General features: G+C 44.0%; 1 protein-coding gene across 1 annotated transcript in view; it reads left to right on the top strand.

Annotated features, from left to right (window-relative positions):
• Ptprm (protein tyrosine phosphatase receptor type M) overlaps positions 1 to 26,242 on the top strand; it is a 968,046-nt gene that overhangs the window by 884,051 nt on the left and 57,753 nt on the right. Inside the window, exon 24 of the mRNA XM_037210182.1 lies at positions 25,974 to 26,071. Within this exon, the coding sequence (XP_037066077.1) occupies positions 25,974 to 26,071 (98 nt within the window). The remainder of the gene's footprint in view (positions 1 to 25,973; positions 26,072 to 26,242) is intronic.

Here is a 26,242-nt window from a genome sequence, read left to right as displayed (position 1 = left end):
AGTTGTGTGGACCACATACAGCAGAACATTTGCCTTCTCACACTGCTGAGCAACTATCACCACCAGCCATCTCCGGAACTCTCTTCTTCATCCTGCAAATTCAAAACTCTACATGGAGTTTCTAAAGAGCTCTCCATTCCTCCCTCAGCCCAGCCCCAAGTAATGCCCATTCTATTTCTTTGTGTAGTTTCCCACCATGGAACTTCACGAGCAGAGTCCCACACTCTTTGCCCTTCCATTCTCTTGTCTTGTGTTTCACATGGCATAATATCTTCAAAGTAGACTCTTGAGCATGTTGTTATAAAGCAAAGGTTGATGAAACCACCGATCAAGTCTGGACCTAGAGAGGAGCCAGCACCCCACAAGACCCCACTGTTCCTTGTTCGGATCACAGCTTACTGTTCCACCCACTAAAATAGTGACTACTGGGTTGGGGATATGGTTCTGTGATAGTGTGTTTCCCTAGCATGCATGAGTCCTGAGTTAGATGCATAACAGAGAGAGAGAGAGAGAGAGAGAGAGAGAGAGAGAGAGAGAGAGAGAAAGAGAGAGAGGAGAGAGGAGAGAGAAGAGAAGAGAGACAGAAATAGCAACAGAGAGTCTATGAAGATCTTACAGTAACCATTTTCTCTTTTTTCCCATATTTTGAGTACCTCTCAGAAGAATCATCCCAGAAAAAAAATAGAATATGTAGTATTATATAAGCCACATATAAAACATTTTAACATTGCTAATGGGTATACTGCATAGAAACAAAAAAAATAAGTGCAAAATAACATGTTCTTTAACCCAATATAGCATAAATATTAGCATTTTAGCATGTAACCGATGTGAAATTGTAAGTTGGGCATTTTACTCTTCTTGTCTACCATACAGTGTGGTAGCTATTTGGCTACACATGGCTATTTAAATTTAAAGTTGTTGAAATTAAATATATTTTAAAAGTCAGGGCTGGAGAAATAGCTCATTAGTTAAGAGCACTGGCTGCTCTTCAAAGGACCTGGGTTCATTCCCACAAGATGGGTCACAACTTCAATTCCAGGGGATCTAGTTCCCTCTTCTGACCTCCATAAGTACATACATGGTACACAGACAGACATACACGCAGGCAAAATATCTATACACATAATTTTTTAATTAAAAAAAAAGTTCCTCTCTCTAACCACAGTCCATGTACTCAGTCACTATGCATGTCTGGTGATTGCTGTGCTGAAGAACAGTGGTGTAGAACATTCCATCTATGCAGAAAGGTCTACAGAAAATGTTGCCAGTGTCTCGTGTGTGGCTTTCATTGGTGTGGCTTGTGTTTATATAGTTTGTGTATGTAACTGTAGTTCATTCATTGTCATTACTAAATAGCATCCTGCTTGATAAGTTGTAATACTTTTGTTAATTGTAAACAATGTTGCTAGGTACATTGTTATTTCCCCATTGGGATGCACACAGACAGTATCCACTTGTTACTGTTGGCACATAGGATGGGTGTCTTCATCCTTACATAATAACAAATTCTTTTTTCGGTGTTTGCAATCATGTTCGCATTCACCGGAAAGTTCCTATTGTGCTACACCCTCACCTACACTTAGCACTGTGACACTTTCCAGTGGGTATACAGTAATACTTCTTTGTGAGCTGGTCTTTCCCCTTATTCATAAAATAATAAGGTAATTGTAAGCAGGGTAGAGAAAAGAGATGATAGATAACTCCTGTGTGTATGCTTATATAGTATATGTAATGTTTTATGTTACATATATGGCTACTATCCTTAAGTAGGTCTGATCTGTAGGGAAAAAAAGACATGTTTACAATACTGATAGATAGATAGATAGATAGATAGATAGATAGATAGATAGATAGATAGATAAGTAGATAGATAAGTAGATAGATAGATAGATAGATAGATAGATAGATAGATAGATAGATAGATAGATAGATAGACAGACAGGGAGGGAGGGAGGGAGGAAGGAAGAAGGAAGGAAGGAAGGAAGGAAGGAAGGAAGGAAGGAAGGAAGGAGGAAGGAAGGAAGGAAGAAGGAAGGAAAAAGGAACGAAGGAAGGAAGGAAAAAAGGAACGAAGGAAGGAAGGAAAAGAAAGAAAGATGATAGATAGATAGATAGATAGATAGATAGATAGATAGATAGATAGATAGATAGATATCAGTGAAGAGGCAAATTGAAGATCTACCTAAGCTTATAGAAGCTAAGATCATGTCCTCTCCCTTTGGGGGAGCTAGCTAAGAGCCTGATAATATGCAGAACAGCTTCAATTGGGTTCTGTTAGGGCACCTTTTTCTCAGGAGCTCTGGTGACTTCAGCAGGAGAACTGTCTAGGCTGCTCTCTGAAATAAATGGCCATGCATGTGCATGAGCTCTTCTGGCAAACACGGACTGTAACAGTCCACACACATCCATCACACACACAGCCGACCTCCCCTCGGCTGCTAACACAGGCAAGATATGTATAGGGAAATACTGGTTCTAAACACACTCGTTCTGATCCTTAAAGTAGGTGGCCATGAGGAAACCTGATTCCATGTAGCTCCGTCCCCAAGGTACTGTCACCTTGTCCAGCAGACAGCTGTGAAGAGTGAGAAAATGGACCGTGTCAGTAGTCATTGCACAACACACGATAATAACAGCTCCCATAGATTTGTTGCTTACTGTGTACTGGCTTCTTTCCAATCCCTTTACATGTGTCATTTTAATGCTTCCATTGATTGTGTGGCGTGGACTCCACTCATCCTTATTGACAGAGAAGGAAACTGTAGCACAAAGTGGGGGGAGTTCCTGGCCCCAAATCCCAAGTGGAGGACTCTCACCCACCAAGAGAGACCTTCAGTCACACACTTGCTGTGGGGTAGCCTCGCATATATATAACCTCCACCCCAGATTCTCTTGGAGCAGAGCAACAAGGCACAATTGCCTCTAGATCAGCCGTTCTCAACCTATGGGTCGAGACCCTTTTCACAGAGGTTGCCTAAGACCATCAGAAAATAAATTCATAAATTTAATTTAATAAATAAATTAATTTAATTTAATAAATTAAAATTTATAAGAGTAGCAAAATTACAGTTATGAAGTAGCAATGAAATAATTTAATGGTTTAGGGTCACCACAACATGAGGGTCATAGCATTTAGGAAAGTTGAGAACCACTGTTCTGGATTTTTCCTGTGGCTTGTCTAGCCCAGTTTAGTGACCATATTCCAGATAAGCATTGAGGCCCTGACTCACTGCGAGGCTCTGGCATGCAATACTATCTAATGTGACCAGAGGAGAGGGGCCTTCATCAAGGATGGATTAGAAAAGTGATACAGATGGCATTACGCCCACCAGTGACAGCAAAGAGAATTTTCACCCTGCAGGACCTGAGGTGAACATCAGGGCCTGAGGTGAAATCCTGACTTTGCCAAATTAGTCTGCCAAGTGGAGGAGCAGATTCTAGTCAGCCCTTGGCCATGATGAGAGACATGAAGAGACATGATGGCCCATCCCCCACAGCTCTCTTGACCCCTGCCTCACATGGCATACTTCTTTCTCACTCACCAAACTAGATGGGATGCTGGGTCCTGTGAGCCTCCGAGGCAGCTGTTGGCAGCTTGGTAAGGGTCTCACTCTCCCAAACAATGGCAATGGGATTTGACAAATCCTTTGTCACGCCACCCTCACTCCTCAGTGACCACAGAGCTTCCTTTCAGGGAGCTGGCTCTGATCCATTCTCAACCCTGGCTTTCAGAGAGTGCTTACATAGAAAGAGACTCACTCCTTGGCCAAAGCCCCCCCCCCTTTTTTTTTTTTTTTTTTCAGTATCTAGGTTTTGAAATCCAGGCAAGCTCTCTGGCACTCACTCAGCCACACCCTTCGCTTCAGGAGGTAGTGTAAAGAACGTACTTTTCAAAAATAATTTTTGCATTTTGTTCATTCAAGAAAACATTTTGGTGGTGCATCTTGTGCCCCAGGTACAGAATTAGTGATGGGGGTTGAGGACCATGGGACTGCTTGGGTTTTCGGGCTTAAAAGACGAATTTTTCAGGGAAGTAACTGAGATAATGAATAGTACATGTACAAGAAATTTTTCCACTCAGGAAATAATGTAAATATACCTGTTAAAAACAATTCCAGCCCCATATGCTGCTTCCTGTTTGTCAGGATTAGTGCTTGGTGATGTTTGTTGTTCTTCAGTCTTGAAACAGCCTAGTTTCTGGCAGTTTCTGCCAAGTCCCTTCTCCAGAAGAGGCTAAGGCTGGTGGTCACAACATTGCTCTTACTTGGTGATGCCCTCAGGCACAGAAGAAAGCTAGAAAACTACAGAGAGCTAGGCCTCTGTGCTGGCTACTCTCACATCACCTTAACTACAAGCCAGCATCATCTGGAAAGAGAGAACCTCATTGACTAAATGTCCCCACCAGACTGGCCTGTGGGCAAGCCTATGGTATGTTATTTGTTGACTATTGATGTGGAGAGCCCAGGCCACTGTGGGAAACCCTGCGTTGCATTGTCTTGATTGACAGTTGGTGTGCGAGGGCCCAGCCCATTGTGGGTGGTGCCACTCTGGGCTCTTGGTCCTGGGTTTCTATAAGAAAACAAGATCAACAAGCCACGAGGAGCAAGCTAGAAAAGAGCACCTCTCTTTGGTCTCTGCAGCAACTCCTGCCTCCAGGATCCTGCCTTGAGTTCCTACCCTGACTTCTTTCAGGGATGTTGTGTAACTTGAGAGTTAGAAGCTAGAATAAACTCTTTCTTCCTCAAGTTGCTTCTGGTCATGGTCTTTATCACGGCAGTGAAAACCTCATCTAGGACAGACTCCATCCAAACTTCCCGGAAGGCTGGGCTGAGGATTGGTAGCCATTATCTTTAAGGTGGATGTTATAGGCAGACTTCAGCATCTGAGGCCTTGTATGTGATTTAGTGAAGCTGTTCAAAACTTCCAAGAAATAACTCTTGGTTAAGAGTATGAGTCTCTAGCTTTTACAGTATTCTGTGTGTTTCAGTTATCAAAAAAAAAAATTAGGAAGATTTGTTATTTTTTTTTTAAAAAAAAATAAAGAACTATAGATCCCAACCTTAATAGCAAAATGGGAAGTTTAGAAGGTTTGTGATATTTATTATCTTGTTAGTGGGCTTCTATTACTGTCACAAAATACTTGGGATAAACACTTGAAAAGAAGAAAGGTTTCTCTGGACTCACATTTTCAGAGTTCCAGTCCATGATTAGTGTGCTTTATTGCTCTGACCCTGTGGTGAGGCAAATCATCTTGATAGGAAGTACATGGTGGAGCGTTCTCATGTTAGCATTCCCATCTCCCCAGTTGGAGCCATAGTTCCCAGTAACACTACAGGCTTGGGGCTAAGCCTGCAAAAGATGTCAAATTCCAAACTGCAGCCATCTTTAAAGCAGAACCGTGCGTGGGGAGAGTCTGTGTGCTGTACAGAAGCTCTGAGGCTGAGGGCAGCCTTGGGGTCGCCTTCGTTCATGGCTGTCTTCTGTTTCCTTTTGCAGATGATCACTCACGGGTTCGGCTGCAGATGCTGGAAGGTGACAACAATTCGGATTATATCAATGGCAATTACATCGATGTATGTATTTTAAAATTATCAATAAATCCAGACATTCTGACACATGCCACACCCCAGATCTGCCGCACAGTTAGTAGTCATGTGTCAGTGACCATCCACAAGCAAATGTCAGTGTTCCACACACTCCACAGAGTGCCGTCTCAAGTGAGCCTGTTTGGGGATAAACATCTTAGTCTCTTTCTGTACCCCCTTCACTTACGCATGCTTAGGCGGACTAAAAAGATATTTTTTACATTTTTGTCAACAACTTAAAAAAATGTTTGCATATTAATCGGACAAAACCATCTAATTCCTAATGCGATGATTTGCAGCCTCTTGTCGCTGTACTTTTAAGTTGCCTTCAAAGTCATCCACAGCTGTTCACCAGGACTTCCAAGGCAGGCAAGGCGTGTCATTAAATATGCAGGCTGTTTAATTATTGAAGATGGCTGCCTTGTTCCTTCTGCGTCATGTTAACTTAATGTCTTACATTAAGATAAATTCTTTAAAAGACAGCTTGTTTTCAGTTGAAAGAATGAATGAATTCAGAGGTAGGAAATCCAGGGTACTGTATGTGGCTGTGCAAGGCACACACCTCGGAGAACAGATTCACTTCCTCAGCATTCCCAGGCATGTGGCTGTGCTAGGCCAGGTTTTCATTCCATTAGCATTTCCAGGCACCCATCGTAGCCACATGCATGTTAAGCATCCCTAATCCCCAATCCAGAAATCCTCCAAAGTCCAAACTTTTCCAGGGCTGGCCCAAGGCCACACAACTGGAAGATGCCACACCCACCGTATGTGACAAACTGCAGTCAAAGCACAACACACAGCTTAGTGTCACCAATGACGAAGGGCTCCTTACACCTTCAGCCATAACACACCAGCGTGGTTTGCCGCAGAATTAAATTACTGTACAGATTGCCTTTAGGCTGTGTGGATAAGGGGGACATGAAACACAAATGACTTTTGTTTAGCTCCCATTCCCAAAGTGTCTCATTCTATTCCCTCTCACATCAATCACTAATCAAGAAAATGCCCTACAGACTTGCCTACAAGGCTGATCTTTCAGAGGCATTTTTTTTCTCAATTAAGATTCCACTTCTGAGATATGTCCGGGTTTGTATTAAGTTGACAAACCAATCAGCACGGGATTTTAAGGGGATCTTCAGCTGATCAGTGATACAGATGGGAACTGAACAATGACTAAGGTGGTTAGTAATGCGGGCTAGCCTGAGACCGTGTGGGCTAGCTCAGTTCATCCCATGTGTCCCTCCAGTCTTCTGGCCTCCTAAGGCAGTAAACTTGCAGAATGAGGAAGTCAGTTCTCTCCCTTGTGGCATTCAATGGCTGACAAATGAGTAATTCTCTAAGGAATTCTATGTAATGTTGGTCTCAATTCTGTCTTTTGAGATGTGAGGCAAGTCAGTTGTGTTGCAGAATTTCTGCCTTTCTTATTCATTGCTGCTGACTCAAGAGCAAAAAATAATCTAACCGATGGGCATTTAAGGTGTCTGAGGAATCTGTATTTTCTCTCCAATTTTTTTTTCTGTTTTCCAGTTATCTTTGGGAATAATATTTAGGGTAATCTCCAGGGACAGAAATGTATTAAGGTCCACGATGATGCAGTATGTTACTAGAAGTAATTTTCTCTGAACTGACTTTTATCTTTCCCAGATAACTTCTCCTGTGATATCTTTGCCTCCCAGTTTCTTTGTGTCCAGTTTAATCTGTCCTGCTTCCTATGGGGTCATGAGTAAAGGGAGGGGTCTCGTACAATCTCTACTTTAAACCCGGCTCTTGCTATAGCATTGTGTCATGGTACGAGCAGTGTTTGAGAATGGTTCTGAGCATTGCTATTGATGGAACTGTCTACACTGATAGAACAGAATATGTGTTAAGCCCTCGGCACCTTGCCAATGATATCCCAAATGCAGACAAGGCTCTATCGCATATTCCCAGGCATTCACACCTTCATAAGGGTCTTGGTCATTTTAGTTCAGAGAATCTGTAAGTTGATAACTTTGGCTGCTCCTCCATCATCTCATAGCCAGTGTGTAATGAAGCTCCTTGCGCTTCCTGCACACCATCCAGAGGGCCGTACTTGATGCCCCTTCACTTGATGAGACAAACTGAGTGATCCTGTGTCCGGCAACTAAACTATCGAGTGCTTCCGGGGTTGGTGTTTGAATGCATGGTCGTTTCCACAGACTCAGTGTGTGAGTTCTGTGCAACCCACCGACTTTAAATTTATCAAATATTCTTTCTCATTTTTTTTTTAGGGCTACCATCGACCCAATCATTACATCGCAACCCAGGTAAGTTATTTTGGCTCTTGTGCCTGTCTCTTGTTGCTTGCTAGTCTGAATCACTTCAAGTTTATCACCCACACCCTCATGAAAATATTTTACGTGTGATATATTGTGTTCCGAACCATTGATGCATGTGCCTTATTTTCCCAACAGAAGTTTTGGTGCTGTAGGCACTTATTTGGAACTTCATGTTGAGATCATTAAAGAAATGTGCCCACTGGCTCACTATTGAATTCAGTTTAAATGCTTTAGGAATTAGTCTGACATTTGCAAGAATATATTCTATGTCCTCTATCTGGATACAGAGATGGGGAAGAAGAATGCCCTTTAATAAGTCTGTTTTGACTCCTGTCTGTCCACAGAACTGTGGGAGTCTCTGCTGGGGAGTCACAGTTAATCCAGTAGCTAAGTTTAGGGGGCAGCTGTGAGGTGGCCTGCATGTATCTGGGTAGGCATGATGCACAGAACTCCAGTGAGAGGCACAGGTGAAGTGTTAGTGAAACTGGAAATGGGCGGGGCTGTTCTACTGAGATGGTTCCAGATCAACAGGACTTGAGAATGATAAATGGTCATGATTGAAGACCTGGTAGCAGGAAACGCATTTCCAAGGTAGAAGGCAAATCCTTTTCAGTAAGGGAAATGAAAGAAAGCTAGAGGAAATGCTCAGAAGGGTCATCATGGCGATAGTCTTTGTGTGATGGTCTCTGCAGCACGTGAGGATGCTCATCTATGAAGGGTGTGTGGGTCATCCTAAAAGATAACTTAGTGAATAGATGTGAGATGAGCTAGAGGTGCTGACACACAGAGAAGACCCAGCATGGCTGAAGAACATGTATTTCTCCAATTTTTTAAGTTAATCTTTGTTTCTGGTGATCTATTTGTCTTGGCTTTACAATATCACAACAAAAGACCTGAGACAATCAACCATAAAGTAAACAGGTTCATTTTACTACATTAGGAGTTTTAGTCTATGACTGATTGCCTCTGTTGCTTAGGGTCTATGACACACAGTATGTCATTACAAGGGTACGGTGAAAGACATTCATCACCTCATGCTAGAGAAACAGAAAAGGAAAGAGAGAATGGCTTGGGTCCAACATCCGTTAATGACCTATGAGCTCACATGTTGTGATCCCTTCTAAAGCTTCACCTACGTCTTCCTTAGTAGTACCAAGCTGTCTTTAAGGACCAAACTGGGGGAGCATTACATCCTAGGAAAAACAGCTGGGAATTTACTTATCTGTGGGTTCCAGACCCACAGATCAATTGAGCATGAACTGGAAATATTTGGGGGAATGTGTATTGTGTGTGTCCAGAGCTTTCTGCCTTGTCATTATCCAAACAATGCAGTGTAGCAACTCTGTGCACAGCCTGAATGCTGGTTTAAAACATTCAGAGGTTAGGTGCAAATCACAGCACCTTTGGCTGTAAGAGACTTGGGTATCTTCAGATGTTTGCAACCTGAAGAGTTCCTGCCCCAGCCCACCAGGGACAGCGAGGATGGACCGCACTTGAAATGTTGCTGTCAAAAACACAAACAGGGAACCAGATTTACCTAATCCTCAGGCAAGCAGCTACATCTGGCTCCTCCCTGTGGTGGTGCTGCTGCTGGCAGTGCTGTGGGTGAAAAGCCCCGGGTGGAGCCAAGATAAAGACTGTAGGGCCTTGTCCCTCCCTAATAGCAATGGCTTCATGAAGAGCCTGAATGGCCCCCAAAACACACACAGTCCATGCTCTCCTATCACAACCAAGGACTCTGTGTCCCAGGTCATGAGAACTTGCCCCTGCCCTGTCTCTAATTGCTGTTCCTTCTGTATGGCCTGTAGTCAGTAACAGCTCCTTCCAAGGTCTCTTAACTAGTCAGATGCATACTCTTCTGGAGAGTACCCAGTGTGAAGCTGGCAAAGGCTAGCCCTATACATGCACACTCTCCCGTAGAGTGCCCAATGTGAAGTTGGCACAGGCTAGCTCCACACAATGGCTGCCAGGACTATCCGAAAGCACTGCCTGGTGCAGTCTCCTGCAGCCAGGCGAGAATAATTGATTCTCAGCACCTTCTGGATCCTGCTGTCTCCAAACTAAACTCATCCGTGCTTTCAGGCACACACCGTTAGCTCTCTGGCATGAATTCTGAAGGCTTTCCGAATGTTCTGAAGCAGGTGTCACGGCGTCTGATTTAATCACTTTGATGATGTTGGAAAACTGGCCGCTTCTTATAATGCCTGTAAAAATTTTGGTGGTTAACTATCCAAAGTTTCCCTTAGCTTACCTATCCAGCAACTTAATTGGTACCTCGTGTTACCATAGATGGCATAAACATCATATAACTAAATCTCTTTGGAATTTTCAAGATTTCTATGACTAAATAACCAGCTCTACACACTGTCCTTCAGAGCTTTCCTTGATTGATTTTTCTCCACACCCAAGAGAGATGTCTCTCTGAAGAAAATAACGCTAGCAAAACCACTTTGCGCAGAATGAGTTTGAATGACACTTCCCTGCTTGGTAGCCGCTCGGCCTTCAAACTGCCAGGTGGTAATGAGCAGAAGCATCCCGAGGTGGCTGAGGCCTGGCAAGTGGAGGCCTGACCTTCATGGAGAAGGCCATGCCCAGTGCACTGCGGCCAGACCATGGAGACCTTGCGTAACCACAGAGTGTGCTGCACAAGAGCGCCCCACACTGGTGGTACCTGTGTCACTGCCAGTGGGAGCCATACCTTCAGACTGGAATGCTGGGATTAGAAAGCTAGATTCCTATAAAGCACAGGGTCAAATAGCCAAACGAATGGAAACACATGAACTATGAACCAAAGGCTGAGGGGCCTCCAACTGGATCAGGCCTCTGATAGGTGAGACAGTCGATTGGCTTGATCAGTTTGGGAGGCATCTAGGCAGTGGTACTGGGTCCTGTGCTCATTGCATGAGTTGGCTGTTTGAAACCTGGGGCTTATGCAGGGACACTTGGCTCAGTCTGGGAGGAGGGGACTGGACCTGCCTGGACTGAGTCTACCCGGTTGATCTCAGTCCTCAGGGGAGGCTTTGCCCTGGAGGAGATGGGAATGGGGGGGGGGCTGGGGGGGAAGGGGAGGGGGGCAGAAGGGGGGAGAACAAGGGAATCCGTGGCTGAATGGTATTGTAAAATAAAATAAAAGGAAAAAAATAAATAATAATAAAATAAAGAAAGCTAGATTCCCCTTACTTATGTATGCCACAAGCATCGTGTTACTAGTGGCCCAGATGGCCAGTAAGAAAGGTAGTTGGTGTCTGCTCATGGACCACAAATACTTCTACATTCTAAGAAGCCAGCAAAACAGGCAGTAAGGACTAATGCAAGACGAAAGTTTTACATCCTTCCTTACTCTGTGTCCCTCAATATTTAGTACTAACATAATTCTGAAAGAATTTTACTCAAAGTCATGAATCTACAAGCCTAGCCTGTTTTGTGTTAGGGGCTATTCTCTTTGTTTTTTGTTTTTCAGTATGTTATTCCTGTCCACCCTGTGTTAATTATTTTCTGTCCAGAAGTCAATAGATGGGATGGTCCAATAGGAGCATCAATCACGTCTGAATGATACATTCATACAGTTTGTAACATGTAAGATTCATGACTAAGCAAATCAGAGGGCCTTAGGAATCTGTTGCTGCCCGCTTAGAGCCACGACAGAGAGATTTCAAACAACCCAGCTCACAGCAAGGGGCGGAAGAGTGTACCAGTGGCTAGGCTAGCTCAGAACCGATCATATTTCACAATCAAATTGCGACCCATGGAGTGGGCCTCAGGTGGGATGCAGCACATTAAGAACCACACTTCTTCACCTGAACTGAGAGAGCTCCTGCTGGCTTCCTGATGGGCAGCAAGGGGGTCTGCACAAAGCGGTTGTATTGTTTAGCTGCATTTTAAAAACTGACTTTAGGAGAGTCCTGCTTTAGCCTATCGGAAAAAAAATAGAGGTCCTGCCCTATTGCTTTCTCCCAGAGTCCGTGGAAGAATCTAACAACCAGCTGGGAATCTAATCTGAGGGATATTCAATGAATCTAAGCACACTGAGTTCTTTAGTCCATTCCCTTTATTCTTCTCGGTCAGTTCTATTTACACAGCTTCTTTTCTGTTCTCATACTTAGCTCCTCTCGGTCCCTCCTGCTGTCCTCTCATATCTATCTAGTTCTTTCCATCTTTTTTCTCCTCTTGTTCCCCTCTCACATATATATGTATATGTATATATGAATATATATGTATTTGTATATATGAATATATATGTATATCCATATACATATCCATTCATTAACAACCTGTTAATAAAAACTACAAAGTACACTCTCAGGACAAATATTCTGATAAGAGTCACGATTGGCAAAGACTTGGTCAGCTTAATTGGTGATTGACAACAGCCTGTAGGTTGTAAAAAGTCCTGGCTATCTCTTAAAGGGATCACTACAAAGGTTACGAGGAAGAAATTAAACCAATGAGAGATTTAAGGAAAAGGCAGAGAATACATGTACTTTTTATGTGATTAATAATATCCAGACATGGTTTGTCAGTTAACAGCCTTTTTCTGTTAGTCACCTGAATCTCAGGACCTGTATATAATTAGTCTATTGAGCCTAAAAAACTTGCATTAAAACTGGTGTAGAAATAAACACAAAGTGTTAATTGTTATTTGAATCAGAGTGGGGAGGTGCCAGTGGAGGAAGCTTAGGGCAACATGGGTGGTGTTGATCTCTAGAAGGACTAAGAATATACCAAGGCAGACACCTGCGCTATCATTTCTAGTTCGCTATAATTCTTCTGAAGCGGTTTTGATCCAACAAGGCCAGGCACCTGCAGTTCCATTCTATGAAAGTTCTATGAGGATACTCTGGGCCATTTTGCCTCATCAGTAGCTAAGGATAGAGAACAAGACCTCTAAGAGTCTACAGTCCACATGGACCTAGTATGAGGCAAATATTTTAGTATGTGTCTGTTCATAAAAATTGTACAGTTAAATAAGAAAACCATCTTCTAGACTATCCAGTTATGTGTGCCCATCAGATTGAGATGTAATCATGAGATTACATGTACCCATAACATGGAAATGCATAGTAAATGGAGAGAATCATAGCTGTTATTACAGGTGCTAGACAAGGAAGCCAATCACAGGAAACAGAACAGACCCCCGAACTCCAGTACCTCAGATGGTGAGGATTAAATTCATCCATGTAAATGGTATATACATATGGAGAGCTGCTGGTAGCAAAAGACCATAGGAGTATACAGCAGCTGACAGCCAGCATTCAGAAGGTCAACCTATCAGAACCAAGGGTTTGTTAGAGGAAATCACCATGTAAGGCGTTATGAAATTACTGCTTTTGAATGAATTGGCTGTTTCTTGTTGTAAGACAGCTTCTGTTTCTTCTGCACCCCGCTCCCAGCACCAATGTGCTATGCTCTTCCCCTCTAGCTTCTCTGTTCCTGTTGGTCTTGTTTGCCCTGAGGAGTTCCTATGCCATCAGCCAGTTGCAGAGCATGCTATGGATTCATTTGTTAGGTCCTGTCTTAGACTTGTTTAAAAACATCGCCTAGTTAAAGTAGAGCACGCTTCAGCTCCCAACACTAAAGAAGACTGATGCTTTGAAAAAGAAAACTTGGTATGATTTTTCCCACAAACAGTGATCACCATACTAAGGATGCCAGCCACATCTCTGGGAGGCATGCTACACCATGTACTTGTTTCTGCCTTTCTTAAGAATGCACAGTTGCAGTGACAGTTTATCCATAAAATTCCTTTTAACAACCCAAGTTTATATCCGAAGTTATTGGCCTAATTGACCAATGGTCAGATTGATAGACATCTCTTGGGCCTGTATTCCTAATAAACCTGCTCTGAGAATACATTTAAAGACATGTTCAGACTAAAAAGAAATGTAATAAGCAGAGGGATGAGATCCCATCACCTATGTTCTTATGGGACAGAAAGTGTTCCTAAACAATGGAGCTTAAGCTTAATTCACACAGAATAATGTAAAGATGGCTGACAATCATGCATAAAATGCTCTTTATTTGTATTTTTAATTTTCTTTTTACTTCATTTTGAATATATTTATGGAATATAGTATTTCAATCTACATATTCATTGTAAAGTAATCATACCAGGATAATTAGTCTGTCATCATCCCAGATGTTTATCATCCTTTTGTGGGAAGGACATTGAAGATCTTATCCTATAGCTATTTGGAGCACACAATCCATGTTTATTACAGCATCACTCATAATGGGCAAGATAGGAACCAGTGTGTCTATTGAGGAACGGATGGATTTTTGAAAATATGGTATTTGAAATCAAGCCAGAAACGGAGAGATGAACATTGCATGATCCCACACTAAATTTGAAACCGTCACACCAAAAGCTTTTTAAATCTTTAAGAGGAATTTAGGTCTATACCTTAATTGAAGTTAAAAAGAAAGACACCAAGTACAAAATTTTAGAATTAGTAAAAAATAAAAAAAAAAAAAATTCCCAGTCTGTCCTCTTGATTTGGGGGGATTTTTAGTACAAAGAGTTGGAACTTGAGAAAGAAATGTATTTAAGTGACCTTTGTCCCTATATGAGGACCTAAAATCATCTATGCAGAAGTAGCTATCAACTGTGTGGACAGCTGAGGGGAAAATCAATACCATGTGACAGACTTACTCTAAGGGACATTTTGTTCAATGGGGGATTAAATACACAGATGCTTGAGGTCACCTCTTTTTTTTCAGATTCATCCCTTTGAAAGGAAAGAGTTATAACTTCATTTCCACATACGTCCCCTGGTGCCTGCTTTCCTGGGTCTCAACACCATGGACCCTTGGCAAAGCCAAGCCATCCCTTTAAAATGCCAGGCCATTCAAAGCTCAACAAACCAACTTGGTTTGTCTACCAAACACTGGGCTGAGCACAGGGTCACAAGGTCACCAGTGACCTCAGCATGGCAGTGTGGAGTTTGTCTTGGGATGGTAGCATGATGGCTACTTTGTGGGCTTGCTATACAGTCCAGGACTTCTTTAGACAGGTTATCTGTCCTGTTTGGTGGGTTAAAAAAAAATGAGTGCCAATTCAGTTTCCTCTGTCTCTTGACTTATCTAAAATTCACTGCTGGAAATTTCCTGACGCTGGTCCCTACCCTGCCATAGAACATTTGAGAGTACCTGCCCTCAGCTATGTCTTGGGAGCCAATTTATCTCTGTTTTATTCATTTATTAGATTGAGTCTCTTTTTTGTTAAATAAAAGAGGATCCCACTTGTGTACTGAGGAAGGCTTAATTAAAGAGGATGGAGCTAATGAAAGCCTTTATTCCTTTGGCAGTCGCCCCTGAAGCATGGAATGCAGCAGGGCTTTCTTTCTGCTGTTCTCTGTGACAGAAGGCAGCCAGGTCCTCCGGGCTGCCAAACCACTCCACGCGGAGAGCTGCTGTTCTTCTTGTTCTCTCCCTGCTTCCCTCCATGCAGCCTGCACAAACACCTCGCCTCAGTTTCCGAGCGTTCTCTCTGGAGACCAACACTAATGAAGGCCCTGGGCCACAGCCAGTGGGAGGCGCCTGTGGTGTGGACATGGGTCAGGGTCCCTCCCTTCTGTGGCTTTAAGCACTTGGTCCTGTGACTCCTCCCAGCTCCCCCTGCATATGGCATGTAGCCTATGCCAGGATCGGGGACCGAAAGTCTCAGCAGAAGCCTGTAGACAGATCGCTGTGATCCGCCACGCACCACCCCTTAGATTCTCAGCTGTGTTTCCGTTGTTCGTCAGGGGCCTAATCTGTACCAGATCTGCTTTGTCTGCCTCCGCCTTCCCTATCAAGCTCTGCAGAAACCTCTGCACTCCCAGCCACAGGGGTACCACTGCAAGCTGAAAGGGTTGGTTCAGCTGCTGTGGAGGCATGATTCCGGAACAATGCTGAGTGTAGTCCATAGAGAGTGAACCCAAATAACGATCCCATCTAGATGGGGTTTCCAGAGATGCTCTGAGACATTGCAATGCTTCGTCAGCCATTCTCCATCATTGATTGCACTCTAACTATACTTTGCTTACACAGCATGATCGCAATCAGATCTTTGAATGTTGGCCCGAACCTTCCTTCTGTATGCAGACATGTTTGGTATCAGGAAGTGGTCCAAGACACCCTCCACCCGAGAATCCTTAAAGGAGAGTGGTTACTATGTGATTATTATGTGGTTACTGTGTGGTTAGTATATGGTTACTATATTGCAGTGGGTAGCTGTTCCAGCTTTGAATAAACCTCCCTTTTAACTATGTGGAGTTGCCTTAATATTTCCACCGATACTATATGGTTACTATATGGTTACTATATAGTTACTATAGGGTTAGAGTGTGCAGCTTGGAAACCCGCTTTGCTGGCAGCCTCTCAGTCAACATTAGCTACCGCTCTACTCACCTTACAATGTTACCAATCCCGACACACATCTCTCAGTGGCAGAGATAAGCCAGGCTTTGTCCTAAACACAGTGCATACCCACAGGATACTCCCAGACTATCATGAAAGCAGTCCATTCTGCCTCTGTCGGAGCTTCCTTCCTGTACCAACGAGAATCACTTGAGTTTCACCCACATCCTCTACTCCCTTCAAAGTATAAAGATTGTCATCACCATGAACTTTCGAACAAAGGTAAATTTGGGGTTAAATAGGCAATTAACGTCATCAAAAAAACTGGAAGCAGCATTTTTTCACCTTGGAAAAAAAATGTTTGAAACCCTTCCCATGCCCACACTCTCACACACAAACACATACATACAGTGTGCACATACAAACACAACCAAAAGAATCTTCTATGCCTGCCACAAGAAAGCATGTTTAGATCTCAAAGATATTATTTCATTTTCTTATGTAAAGATGTTGGGGTTCTGGGTAGGCAAAGAAAGGTAGTATTCAGAAATTCAGTTTACATTCTTAAAAATTCCTGCATCCTGGGCTGGAGAGATGGCTCAGAGGTTAAGAGCACTGACTGCTCTTCTGGAGGTCCTGAGTTCAATTCCCAGCAACCACATGGTGGCTCACAACCATCTGTAATGAGGTCTGGTGCCCTCTTCTGGTGTTCAGGCATACATGCAGGCAGAACACTGTATACATAATAAATAAATAAATCTTTAAAGAAAAATTTTTATTCATCTTTTTAAAATTTTTACTGGGACTTAAGATGTAGTTAATAATATTATAGAAGTTCCTAAACTTTATTCTAGTAAAGATAAATTCAAGAAAAACAAAACCAATGAAAGTATATAAACATAAGAAAGAAGAAAGGAATTTTAATAATGGTTAATTGTAGAGGGGTAAACTTTCTATACGTAATGTTAGACAATAATAGTTTTTAAAATGGGAAAGGAAAGACTAGAATTATCTGTCTTAGGACTTCTAAGGAAGACCATGGTGATCAGTTGAATGTATCTTTAGTAAGAGAAATATGGGCCTTGGGGGGGTGGCTCAGTAGGTTGAGTGCTGGCCTTACAAGCAGGAGGGCGTGAATTCAGACCTCCAAAACTCACGTAAAAGGCAGGCATGGAGGCATGTGCCTGCGGTCCTAGCAGTGGCTGTATGGAGGGCAGACACAGGCAATCCCAACCAGCCTGGCCTACAGGCGAAGGTCCAGGCCAGTGAAAGGCCTTGTCTCAAACAAAACGTAGAGGGCACCTGAAGATGTCTGTGGTTGTCCTCTGACCTACACACACACACACACACACACACACACACACACACGTCAGGCCCACAGGTATCCACAAACCCCACACAAACATATGTACATTCACACCTATCAAAAAGACCAGTATGTGCTGTGTAATTCTTCAGACTTGTGTATATTAAAGTATTTCCTAATTGTTTTTAATTGAAAAAAATTAAGGGAGTTAATAACTGAGTTATTAACCTAAATAAGAGTTGAAGAGTTATAACTAAAATCACGGACAGAAGTTTCTGAGGATATATGTATATATGTATGTATGTATGTATGTATGGGCAGGGGCTTATACATTTATAATTTACTCCTAATTAAATCCAACTTAGCCTTTCACTGTTGAGTTAGAGGTTCATATGTTTGTGTGACACCCAGAAACAAATACTCCTGAAACTACTAAGAGAAAAGCATGAATCATTTCACTTCATATTTCAGCCTGAAAGGAGGGGTGTGGGTGAAATGGACAATCGGCACGCAGCCAGTGTGGTGTAGAGGGAAAAAAATGACTGGGCGTTACAGCAGGAGATATGGGCCAAGCCTCGGATCTGAGAGTAACACACAGGCAAGCGTCTGTAGAAGTACAGACAGCAGGGAGCGGGGGACGACAAGGGAATCTGTGGCTGATATGTAAAATTAAATTATAAAAGAAAAGGAAAAAAAAGTACAGACAGCAACCGCGTTTCTGCTAGTCAGAGTGAGCGAGCCATGGACAGGGAAACCTCCTGCAGGGAATGCGGGGAACAGCCATTGTGTGGAAACCGTGGGGATTTATAAAGTCAAACACTGTCTAACCTCACTGTAGTCACACCTTCTGACAACACTTCTAAAAGAAGTTACATTTTATTATGGCTCTGATGCCAAGTTCCTCCTCTTGTACACTCACCGATTAAGATTCCAGGGGACTGGTGAACAATAACCCCATAATTCTAGACAGGAAGGGGTTTTTTGCTTCAGCGCTGTGCTTCAAAATCATTATTTCGTCATGCAACCATGTCCATTTTCAAACTCGGGTTCAATCATATACTCCCCAGTTCCCTCCATCACAGAATAACTCTGTGCATTGGCCCTTGTACATGATGGACTTCCTTGTTTCTTTTAGTCATTTTCTTGCAATAGTCTTTGAGTTTGGAAAATGAGCAGATCATACCGCATGTACCCAGTCATCTCAGTTCCGCTTTTTTTTTTCCTACAGCTGAAACCAAAGATGATTCATAAATTCCACATTTTGCCATAAGCAGCCTCGGGGGAGGGCAGATGCATCTATCAAATAAGTGATGTTAAGGATTATTAATGCAAAAGTCGGCTGTTCTCCATGTCAACATTACCACTTCGGTCTGTAAGGCACAGTGGCACATTTTACCTTTTACGTTTGGCTTCCGCAAAAAAAAAAAAAAAAAAAGAAAAACTACTAAATATGAAATTATGAGTCTGAGTGTTGTGGCAGTATCGTGCTGAAAAATCACATAAAGTTTTGCAATAAAAACTCACTCAGAAGCCACTGAAGGGATGTCTAATTCTCTGACTGTTGAATGGCTGACTTTATAATACCCATTTTAGTTTATCGCCAACGGCAACGTTACCGATAACAGATCAAAATTTTAGGGCCGCTTTTACGTATGTAGCAGGAGCTTTACAATTAATGCATAAATCTCAGGCTTGGCTCTTTTCACATCCATGCTGCCCCTTACATGGTCTTATGTGCTAATGGAACGAACCTGTACCTAAAGAGCCCACCAAAGCCTTGGCTGAGCCAGTGCCAGCCAAGTACCCTGGACTCTCTGTAGGCTTTGCCACCTCAGGGTCCCTCCCCCTCCCTCTGCCTTTGTACCACCTCTGTACACCCCATCAGCAATCGAGCATGATATGGGACAGACCCTAGCTAGATATCTCTACTCATTCAAAGGGTCTTAGTGTATCATAGTATTTTCAAACCCCACCCCTCTCTGTTTTTATAAATAACACTTCCTCTTCTTTTTTTTTAATTATCTGTTAGAGAGAAAAGAGAGAGGTGCCCCATGGGGGCCAGAAGGCAAGTTTTGGAGGTCTGCTGTCTCTGACAAACATGTCTCCTTTGCTGTGTGTCCTGTGTTGCCTTCTCTGGGCTAGCTAGCTGGCCAGCGAGCATCTGGCCAGTTCTCCTGTCTCCCCTGTCTCATCCTAGGAGTGTGGCTGGGATTACAGATGTGCACCACTGGGTTCCGAGGATTGAACTCGGGTTGTCTGTCTGGAGTGGCAAGCACTTTTTAATACACTGAGCCACCTCCCAGTTCCAGACTTCTCTGAATAACTGTGGCACACAGTGCTTCTCTTGGTAGTCACTGTTTTTGTTCTCGTTGTCCCTGTACCTTCTGAGCCAATTTCCCGTCTAGCCTAGACGCTGACATGTTCTGAAATATGCAAGAGGCTCAGATGATCCTTGGACTTAGCCCCGTCTCTACACTTCTCAGCCCACTTCCTCCCATCCTCTCTTTTCTATGGTTGCTGACACCTGGTCACAGTGACTGCTGAGCCACATCAGTAGGAACCTCCACAGTGCAGTTTCCACCCTAGATCTACTCAGACCATCAAACACATCCTCTCCCATTCTCTCTCTCTCTCTGCCTCACCCAGGCATAGGATCCGTTGGGAGAGTTATGTCTTCCCGTGTGTGTCTTTAATATCTGTCTTCTTCCCATAAACACACAATTCTTCCAAAAAGCCCATCTCTTCCCAAGAGGGCCCCTGTGTGTCCCCTTCCTCTCTCAGATGGTAACAAGTCATAACTACAGGACAGTCCACCTTGGCCAGGACCTGCTACCCAGCTTTTACTCTCAGTCTTCTTCATCAGGGTCATGTATAAGGCTCAGCAAGTCTTCAGTGGCATACCCCTGCTTATGCACCAGTGTGATATCCTTCCACTCACTTTATCCACAATTCAATCCATTTATAGTTTCTGGTCTCCAGACATCTTTCTTGCATCCCCAAAAGAAAGTTTGAAAAAATTATGTGGCTTTCTTTCAGAATTTTGAGTTTATTGCTAAAACTAAGGACATGCAAGATGGCTCATTGGGCAAAAACATTCAGCCTTAAACCTGAAAACCTGAGTTCCATCCCCAGTATGCACATGATAGAAGGAGAAAACCAACTCTCATAAACTGTCTTCTGACCTTCATATGTGAGCTGTGACTTACACACACACACACACACACACACACACACACACACACACACACACACGCACACACGCACGCATATGCACACATAAAAATAATTTAAAACATAAATCTTTTCTCTAGCATGTGATTTTATCCATTGCAGGCAGGTAATATTATATATCTTCCCAGATAAAATGAGGATCTCTGTAAACTACAATGAGTATTTTTGTGATATGCGTTAGATATATCTTAACTGTCTTACACAGATCACAGCAAACCAAATCTCCAAATCTAAAAGAAAACACATGAAACCCTATCCCTGCATCTAATGGAAGAAAATGAGGCACCCTGGAAGACATTCTGGTTCCATTTAAAAGACAATAATTGCAGCTCCTAGCACTTTAGGAGAACCAAACTCAGGGCATCCCACGGTGAACCCAAATACCAAGTTTGACCCTCGCAGCAAGGTCTCTGGGAAGGCAGGGAGCCCTGTCTTTCTAGGGTCAATATTCCAGCTGTATTTTTTTCCACTCCTGTGGTTTTTACTCCCGGGCAAAGCCCACAACCACATCGAGATGAGCAGAGGTCTTGTTTAGGGCAAACGAGCCAATTAGGCATGCAGGCTTCTCGGGGAGGTAGCTTTCTGAAGAGTCCACATAGACATTAAGCACCGGGGAAATAATACTAGAAAAGGCATTCATTGTGCCTTTGGAAGGTCCCTGTGTCTCCGAGGCTCTGCATAGCTCAGTCGGAAGTTGTCCTGCACCCGCTGTGAGAGGACATGTGCTGAGAATGATCTCTTCCTTAGACAATGACAGGCCTCTGGACAGAGGGAGGTACTGGCACTGCTCACCCTTGCCCCCTGGTGTCACTAGGAAGATCCCAGACAAAATACCGAGCTTCCAAAACCAGGCTGAGGCGGAGCCTGTGTTGTGGGGGTCAGTGCACGGACCCATAGACCATTCACAGAAGAAAACTTCCAAGGAAACCACACTGTCCCCATGAGGGGCATTAAGTGTTGTAAAGGGCTTAGAACAGTGGCTCAGGGAAGAAGTGATTTCTAGCCTACTGAATTGAAACAGGTGTGAAATGTGGGCTCTGAACGGCACACTGGGAAGGGCCCCCAAAGAGGCCTGTGGGGAAGAACACGTTTGGCATTGTGCTCCATACCTATTAGGAAAGAGCCAACGGGAGATGAGATTAGCAGGGTCAAGTTTGCTGTTTTTCATGGTGTGTGTCTGTTTAGAGGGGTGGCTAAGGAACAGGGAGGGGGCTGAGGGGGTGTAAACCACTTGGGCTTTTTACACGTAAAGGCTGCGGCCATCAGGCATAGGTAGGTGACATTGGAGACAGGAAGCCTGTGATCTGGCAAAACCTCTGGGTGGCTCCGAAGAGCTAGGGGCTGGCAGAGACATTCCAGAGCTTGCAGTGCTCATGAAGATGAATGTTATTCTGTCTCAACAGGAGGCCAGCAAACACATTAACGGAGAAAACCGACCTGAAGTTCAACCACTTTGCAAAGGGCTTTTCTGTGGGGGCAACACGGGTTTTTCTGCTCTCTTCCTCTCGTGACTATAGGGTATTCACCTGTCTGCTGGAAGCTTGCTAAGTTATTCTCTTGGAGGACCTGGGATGGAATAGAGTCAGGCCACCCTTCAGCCTCTTAAGTCTGGTACTTGTGTGGCTGAGCAAGGAGGATGGTGAGTTGGAGGCCAGCTGCCATGAGACCCGCCCTGTCTTGGGAAGGAAGGAATATAGGAAGGAAGGGGAAGACACCTCCATGACTCACTAGCCGCGTGATCCGGCCACTTTCTGTGCTTCTCGGAGCCTGTCTGTGATCCGATGGCAGGGGCGAGGGTGGTAGGTCTGGTTTCATAGGATGGTGAATTTTAAATTTAATGAGATACTACACTTCAAGTACTTCAAACCATGCCTAGGAAGTAAAACTCCCTTAAAAGATGTTAAATTTTATTCTGCGTATCCTGGAGCAGCACTGGTATTTATACCTTGCTTTTAAAAAGCTCAAATAAGCCACTGTGAGTGTTCAGAGGACCTTGACTTCTCAGCAGCTTTAGTTAACAGGAAAACATGCTGTATAGAAATTCAGATGTGAAAGGAACGTGGTGTATGTTGCCTACCCGGGTTTGAAATTATAATTTGTAATATCCCTCACCTCCTGTGAACTAGAGAACTCATCTTACACAATAGAGTCCATCCTTGAGCGTCTTTCACTTGGGTTTTTTATTGTATTCCAACTTTCAACTTTCTTCCTGTGTCCTCATTCTCTGCAAGGCTGGGGCGGCGGGGGGGGGGGGGGGTGAGCGGCCCTCCACTCATTTCCTTCTCAGTGTGTGCCCACCAATGTGAAGGAAATGGAAGGTATTACTGAGCTGGTGTTGTTGAAATGTCTATACCTTACCCTTTCAAATGACAGACAGTCTCATAGGAGGACACCTGCTGAGCCCCACCTTCTGTCCCATTGTGCGAACATCTGTAAATATTCTGCCACAGGAAATCACAGTGGCTTCCACTCACCCAGAAGCCGTGTAAGCCTCATGCAGAGCCACAGGTCACACCCGCTCAGCATCTGAAAGAGAGAGCTTGCAGCGCCCTCCTTTGCTTACTGTTGTGGATTCCTCCTCCACAGACAAGCAATTCCCTGTGCCCTTAGAGAAATTCCCAGTGACCCTAGAGACAGGGTTCGTCTCAGCAGTAGACTCAGAGCTCAGTGGAGAGTGGCTGGCAAGTAGGACTTTTCTTTGCCCACCAGGGTCATGGACTGAGCTAAGCTGGGAAGCAAAGCTTTGGGAAGGGAAACTTGGGACCGTGGTCTGCTTAGAAGCCAGGAGCAACCATTGCATATCAGTGCCCCAAGGCGGTACCTGAGGACTGAGTGATAAGCCCACTCACTGGGTTTGAAATGAGCCCCCTAAAGGAAGACCCCTTTCCAGCACTAGAAGAGGTGAAGACCATGGGTCCTCGATCTTCTGTGGATGCTCATAGGAACATAAGTTGAGAAGGGAGTCAAAAATACGACTGACCGCTCGTATTCCTCATGTGCACACAGCCTTACGCACACACTCACTGCTGGGTGACGGGCATTCTATAAGGAAGCACACCAAACCCAGATGTCATGTTCTCTCCAGAGGAGATTTCATTAAATAATCACAATAATCACAGGTATTAGTTGCTGTGAAGGACTAAGCAAAGAGCACCTTGAAAAGCACAACAAAGGGTCATGGTCTCAAATACGCCTGGGAAATCTCCTGCGGACGTAGATAGGAAAGCTTGAAGATGCCGGAAGCCTTGACTCATCCACTGTAATTATGGTTACCAGAACTATTTCTTCGTGCTTTGGTATGTGGCACAGGCCTGTGTGCCTGATGAGGCCACCACGCTGTTTCAGGGCTTCCTTCACATTGGGAAGACTTTGCCCATGGCACATTGGGGTAGACGCAATGCAGAATTTTCCTACTGAATAAGTAACAAGCTGTTAAGTACCACAATGAAAGCGAGGGGATGGGTGATTGATAGAAGCTGATGTCTCCCTGTCCCTCCTGTAGCCTGAGATTAAAGTCACTGAAATCTCCAGCCTCTGCAGCAGGAGAATGGCACGAACGTGCCCAGGGAATGCCTGAGATGGCTCGCGTAGCTTCACAGGAGGCGGCATGTGTGTCCCCATCCCCAAAGGGATCAGACACAGACATGGGGCAACTGAGTCCCCTTTGGCAGGAGCATAGGGCCGTGTTCTCTGAAGAGCATGGGAGGGGATGATAGCAAGTGTGCCAGAGGCAAGGGGATGAGCTGGACAGATGGACAAGATGCTCCACACCATAACCATTGCTAACTGGTCCAGAGGAGTGGGGTGACTGAGTGTGGGGACCCTCGGTGTGCTGCTGTGGCTATGTCCAGACATGCACGTAGAGATGAACATTAACAAAGACACCCTTTGCCCCCTGTCGCTTTGTTGCTTATAAAATGTTTGAATCCCAAGGGTCCTCAAAATCACCTTGAAAGGTGTTGGCGTAGTCACCTAAAGAAGGCAGTGTCGAGGCTCACAGTAACCAAGTAATGTATCCCAGGTCACACACCTCAAATTCAACCACCTGCAGTCAATAACCTGCCAGTGCCAAGATGTACAGGAGGATGGTGGGTCTAAGTGTCTGAGCATTTGTGGGGTTTTCCATAGAGGATGTGCCTTCCCAAGCCTTTAAACTTGTATTTCTCTCATCTCCTTGCATGTTTTTTTCTTGTCTTCGGTACACTGCCACTTTTATAGCCTCAAGTATGCACGGGCTTGAGGCACTTGGGGTATTATTCTTTCAAGCTCTGGTGGATGGTGCCACACTTGTGCATGTACAGGAAGCACTAATTGGACTCAATGAGTTATTTTTTAAAAATAAGTGAAAAAAAAAGGAATAGGACATGGGGGGGAGCAAGGAGAATTGGGCAGGGTGAATATTACTGAAGTATATTATATGCATGTTAAAAAAATAAAGGTTTGAATTAATAGAACATTTCAATTCCAGCTTTCTGCACTGGTGATATCAGCACTGGCATTTTGTAACACATATCCCACCCCCATGGTTTTTTGTTTTGGTTTGGTTTTTGGTTTTTGGAGGTTGGTTGGTTGGTTGGTTAGTTGGTTGTTTTTCTGCCAAGCCACAGGAAAGAGTTCTGATGCTCAGATCTCAAGGGATCAGGTAACGGGGTAATGCGCCTGGCCACCTTCTGCCGGGAAGCTCCACGTTCGGCAGGAAGCAGGGCAGCTGCTTTACATCCATCCCTAGCTCCTCTCACTTTAGAAAGTCACGTGGAAAGAGAACAGGGATTCGTTTGACTGATGGCACCGAAGAAGAAAAAATATTAGAAACAAGAAAAGGCCATCTTTCCTACAGAGGTTCATTTCACTCTGTGCCGCTGCCCTGGGATAGCTGCCAGTTGTTAGCAGCAAGAGTAATGTTAGCCATTTTTTTAAATCCCACTCTTGAGTATTATGGAGATAAATAACTAAATGATGGAGAAATCACTTTCTTTCACGGTAGTAGTTTAAGAGGAGTAAAGAGAACTCAAAATGCAGATAATATTGGAAGACATGAATTTCCAATCATTGGCTATTGCTCTAGGTGCAGTTTTAGGAGTTCTTTTCTGCGTGGCTACTGCAGAGGGGCATCCAGCTAAAAGCGACGGATCTGCGTCTGGAGATGCACAGACTCCCTTGAAGTCCCAGCAATGCTCCGATGCAAAGTGATGTCTCTGTTCTGTTTCACTGCAGGACCCATGCAGGAGACCATCTATGATTTCTGGAGGATGGTGTGGCACGAGAACACTGCCAGCATCATCATGGTGACCAACCTCGTGGAAGTGGGAAGGGTAAGCTGGCCCAACCGTGGCAAACGCCCTTTGGTTCCCTGCTGGGTTAGTGATAAAGAAACATGACCCACGCTCTTGAAGTGTGCCATATACTCCCAAAGAAAACTTAACTACCCAGCATCTCCTGTTGCTTACCACAATGGCTTATTCCTTTTCAGTAAGCACAGCCTG

Source organism: Peromyscus leucopus, chromosome 13, assembly GCF_004664715.2.
Source record: "Peromyscus leucopus breed LL Stock chromosome 13, UCI_PerLeu_2.1, whole genome shotgun sequence".
Classification (NCBI taxonomy): Eukaryota; Metazoa; Chordata; class Mammalia; order Rodentia; family Cricetidae; genus Peromyscus; species Peromyscus leucopus.
The sequence above is the reverse complement of the archived record's forward strand: the minus strand, read 5'-3'. Positions and strand labels throughout refer to the sequence as shown.